General features: G+C 46.5%; 3 protein-coding genes across 7 annotated transcripts in view; all 3 read left to right on the top strand.

Annotated features, from left to right (window-relative positions):
* Positions 1-4,403, top strand: part of LOC101585743 (immunoglobulin lambda-1 light chain) — a 734,743-nt gene that overhangs the window by 575,982 nt on the left and 154,358 nt on the right. The window lies entirely within an intron of this gene.
* LOC101592830 (immunoglobulin lambda-1 light chain-like) overlaps positions 1-4,403 on the top strand; it is a 475,660-nt gene that overhangs the window by 326,628 nt on the left and 144,629 nt on the right. The window lies entirely within an intron of this gene.
* LOC101586143 (immunoglobulin lambda-1 light chain-like) overlaps positions 1-4,403 on the top strand; it is a 289,018-nt gene that overhangs the window by 144,198 nt on the left and 140,417 nt on the right. The window contains exons 1-2 of one of the 2 annotated variants that reach the window (XM_023720908.1): positions 2,442-2,508; positions 2,836-3,129. The exons of the other annotated variant lie outside the window; for it this stretch is intronic. Coding sequence (XP_023576676.1) covers positions 2,451-2,508; positions 2,836-3,129 — 352 coding nt within the window. The 5' untranslated portion in view covers positions 2,442-2,450. Of the gene's footprint in view, positions 1-2,441; positions 2,509-2,835; positions 3,130-4,403 lie in introns of those variants that run through there. 2 annotated transcript variants of the gene reach the window in all.

The raw sequence follows: 4,403 nt of genomic DNA, 5'->3' as shown, positions 1-4,403 counted from the left end.
ACAAGAGAGCTAACAGGTGCTGTACTTGGTTACCAGGTAAACTCAAAGGAGATTTCACTTACCTTGATAGATAGCAGAAAGTTAATTTTTATTTACACAGATCTCACCTTAACTTGGTCTTAACCACCCAGCACAAAAGCATAACCATGAGAGACAAAAAGCAATGTCATAATAATGTTGCCTGTAAAAGGCTGAAATCAGAAAGAACTTCTGACAATTGCCAGCTACACTGGTAACTCTCTACTGTTTTGGATTATTGGGCTATATAGTGTTAAATTGCTATATTCTGTTACTAAAAATCTTTGGACTGGCATCAAGAATGCAAAGGTCTTCTACAGTGTTCTCCAAACACAGCTTCTCCAACTGCAATAGAATGTACTCAGTATTCACACAACAAAACAGAAAGGGGAGAGAACTTGGGAGCAGCTGAAGCTGAAAATCGGTCACATATGTGAGCGCAGGAGAAGGCCACAATGTGTAACTCAGTGAAGCTACCTCAGTCTTGAAAAGAGCATCTTGCCTGGCAGTGTCACCTATTAGTCACTAGGCAAACTTATATCAGGTGAAACAAAGGCTGTAAAGGTATAAATAAAATCCCCGACTGTTGATCTTGAGGTCCTTTGCCAATCAGACATGGGCCACCACCAGACCTCAACTGTTGTCTCTTGTCCTTATTTTCTAAGTCGTCTTCTCATTTTCTCCTGGACAACCAAGACACCAATGAATCCCTACACTGATGTAAAAGCACTGCTGGGCCTTAGACACAGAGCCTCCCGAGCTCCCACGGCCTGTGGAGTTTCTGTCACTGTGCTGGGGAAAGGACCTATGCTGGTTGGGACTATACAGAAGCTGACTCCAGAAAAACAGTAACAAGTATATTATACAAGTGCAGTTCACATTTCATGATAATAGGGCATCAGCTGTCGATAGCTGATACTTTCTGCACTGGATCCATGAGGCCTAAGTGACAATTCAAGGTCTCTTATAAGGTAAAAGTTCAGGAAAGTACTGCTCCTGTTGCTTCCAACTTGGATGATCCCATCCTTCAGGACTCTGATGAAGCACGAAGTGTGCAGGAAGTAGCTGTCGTCCACAATACTGTTCACCCAACAAAACAAGCTCATGTCTTCACACCCTCTGCACATGGCTAAAAATACAGAGAGGACCTGTCAGCTCCAAGGACCAAATATTTAATGTAAGAATTAAGGATATCTATATCTGAGCATCAGGTTCTTTTCTGAGCAACAAGTTGTTTTCATGACAGGAATGGCACTCAGACCCTTGTCTGTGCCAGGGAAGTGCTTGTGCCACTGAGCTGTATCCTAGCCTGAGCAGCAGGTTCTTAAACTACACTGGACCACACACCCAGTCCTCCAGCAATCAGTTTTCAGTGACCACCAGGAGGCAGCAGAGAATCACAGGTAAAACTGCTTGGGATGCAGTGGGCCTGAGCTTTAGAGAAATTCTAAGCTCAAAGGGTAGTTGACTATGTCCTGAGGTCTGGAGAAAAAGGTATCAATTTTTTGCACTACCATCCTGACACATATAAATTCTTCAGTCTCCTCATGTCTCTCAGATCAACCTCTGGTACAGTTTATTTGTCTGTTACACCTTCCCACCACCTCGTTCTTCCCACCCCAGCTCACTCTCTTCAGCTAAATTCTGCACTCCAGACCCCTCGCCCCAGAGTGGGTGATTTTACAAGTGAAAAGTTTTGTGATTTGGACCTGAGACCCTCAAGTGAAGCTTGTATAACTTTGTTTTGTATAACTGTTCTGTCCCATACATTGACGTATACATCCCGAGATGGTGTGGCTCTCCTCCAATCTGACCTTTGCAGTTTCTTACTCTGACAGAGGTCCAAGCTCAGCATTTGCCCTTGGACCACCATGTGTGCTGAAGTTCTGCAGCTGACACACAGGACTGAGCACAAGGTACGTGTGGCACAGGTGCCTGAGGTGTTTATGAGGAACTCACACAAGGACAGAGTTACAGCAACTCATTGGATCCCTAAAAATCATGTATGCTTAGCCCAGGAGGCATTTTATTCACACTGTGCGGCGGGGCTCTGTGATCTGAGACAGGACCTATAAGTGGTTAAGTCTCTTGCTGTCATGTGTACAGTAGATTCAGATAATACAGACTCAACACTGGGCTCTTGGTGGCCAGCCCAGCCTGGTGATGAGGCCAGACACAGTCTAGAGTTCAGCTGTCACCTGAACTACATACAGGACCATCATTTAGAGCAGCACCCATTGGCTGAGGCTGGACCTTAAGCTGCTCCCTGTCTTCTCTGTGTCCCTGGGGCTTAGTCATGCTCTGAAACCCACAGTTCTCCCAACAGCTGTCCTCAGCTTGAGCTGATTTGCATAACAAGCTCTACAGCAAGGAGATAAAAAAGGCCTGAGAGAACCCAGAGGAACCCAGCCTCAGAGGAGAGCTTCCCCTGGATGTCCTGCACCATGGCCTGGAGCTCCATCCTCTTCAGCTTCCTTGCTTACTGCACAAGTACTGCTCCAGGGCTTCCAGCTACCTCCACAACCCTGGGCTCTAAGAGAAGCCTGGCTCTGACTTTGAGCTCAGCAGGGTCCCACCACTGTGGGAGGGACTGGGCTCCAGGGCTGAGATCCCCACAGTGTGCTCACTGTAGCTGCCCAGAGAGAGGGCGGGTCTGCTGTTGGGTTCATTGTCTCTGTCTTCTACTACTGCTGGCACTGTGATTGAAGTGAGGGCAGCTTTCCGGCCCAGAGGACCGATCTCGAGGGCAGTGAGGTGCAGGGTCCTCGAAGGATCTTGCACCCACCTCACTCACAACTGTCATTTCTCTCTTTGCAGGCTCTGTGGCCTCCTATGTGTTGACACAGCCATCCTCCATGTCGGTGACTCTGGGACAGACAGCAAGGCTGACCTGCGGGGGAAGCAGCATTGGAAGTAAAAGTGTGTACTGGTACCAGCAGAAGCCAGTCCAGGCCCCCGTGCTGGTCATCTATGGAGATAGCAACCGAGCCTCTGGGATTCCTGACCGATTCTCTGGGGCCAACTCGGGCAACACGGCCACTCTGACCATCGCGGGTGCCCAGGCTGAGGACGAGGCTGATTACTACTGTCAGGTGTGGGACAGTGGCATTGCTCACAGTGACACAGGCACATGGGGAAGTGAGACAAAAACTCACCACTATCTGGCCTCCCCCCAACTCCTCCCTTCCCTGTTCAGAGTAGTAGGGGAGGACCCACCACAGGGAAGGGAGGTGTCTGATCCCATCCCTTCTGTCACATTGCTGAGACATGGGAGAAGTGTCCTGGACCTCTCACACTCATTTGCCTTCACTGTACCCTCAGCATCTCATGTTTATTGAGTAGAACTGGCAGCTCCTGTTCCCACAGGAAGCCAGTTTATCCAACACTATGTCTACATACTAAGGAGAATATTACATGACAGGGTCTTAGCTGTGGCAACAGGAATACCAGTGATGGTTCTAGGACTGGAGGATTGCTTTGGAGTGGTTTAAACCTGTGAATCTACTAAGAAAGGAACTGATTGGAATGGGGTTATGTTGAGACAAGAGGGGTGGCATGATGAACACATGGGGTCAAGGCCTGGATTGGGTCTGACTTGGAAATTGTTATTTGATAGGCTACTATGTTAGCCACGTGAGAATGTTGGGCTCCAAGTGTTGTAAGCAGAAGAATTATGGTAGTCCCTACCTATTTCATGGTTTGACTTTCATAGACTCGCGGTTCCCTAGGTTTTCTGTTTTTCAATGTATTTAGTGCAAAGTCTACAGGGTCTTACTACACAGGTAGGACTCAGTGATTCTCCTGTTTTAAGTTTCCCAAGCTCTGGGATTACAGGTGCGTACCACCATGCCCAGTCTCAATCACCTTCTCATCGTGCCCTGGGTGCAAGGCCAGCATGCCACACCAAAGATCGAACCCCAGCTGGAGGGCTCCCCCTAAGCAGGTACTTTAGTCTGCTGAGCTATCTGGTGGGCCTTGCTGGTTTAATTTTTTTTTTCATTTTTTAAAGAGAGTACAACTTAGACTAATATAAAAAGCGCAGACCTTTTCAACACAACAACCACTATCCAACCCTCTTAACTGTAATGGTAATAAAATGATTTAGATCAATTATTTCTGAAACTCTTTAGTATTCCACTTAAGATATGATGGAAATTTATAGTAGAGACATTTGAATGACATAGTGTAAAACACTGTTACAAAATCTTCATAAATATGTTCCCATCAATGCTGGGTGAAAAGAACACAGTTTATTCTTGTGTTGGGCTGCCTGAAAAAGTTACACATGGCTTTTTTTTCCTTCTAATATTTTATTTATTCTCTTTTTTCCCATAATTTTATTGAGAAACAAATAGCAATGAGACAGTTTCAAATCAAATTGGTAG

The sequence above is a fragment of the Octodon degus genome, unplaced genomic scaffold, assembly GCF_000260255.1.
Source record: "Octodon degus isolate 3935 unplaced genomic scaffold, OctDeg1.0 scaffold00079, whole genome shotgun sequence".
In the NCBI taxonomy this organism is placed as follows: Eukaryota; Metazoa; Chordata; class Mammalia; order Rodentia; family Octodontidae; genus Octodon; species Octodon degus.
Note: the sequence above shows the minus strand (reverse complement) of the source record. Positions and strands in the feature narration are given on the sequence as shown.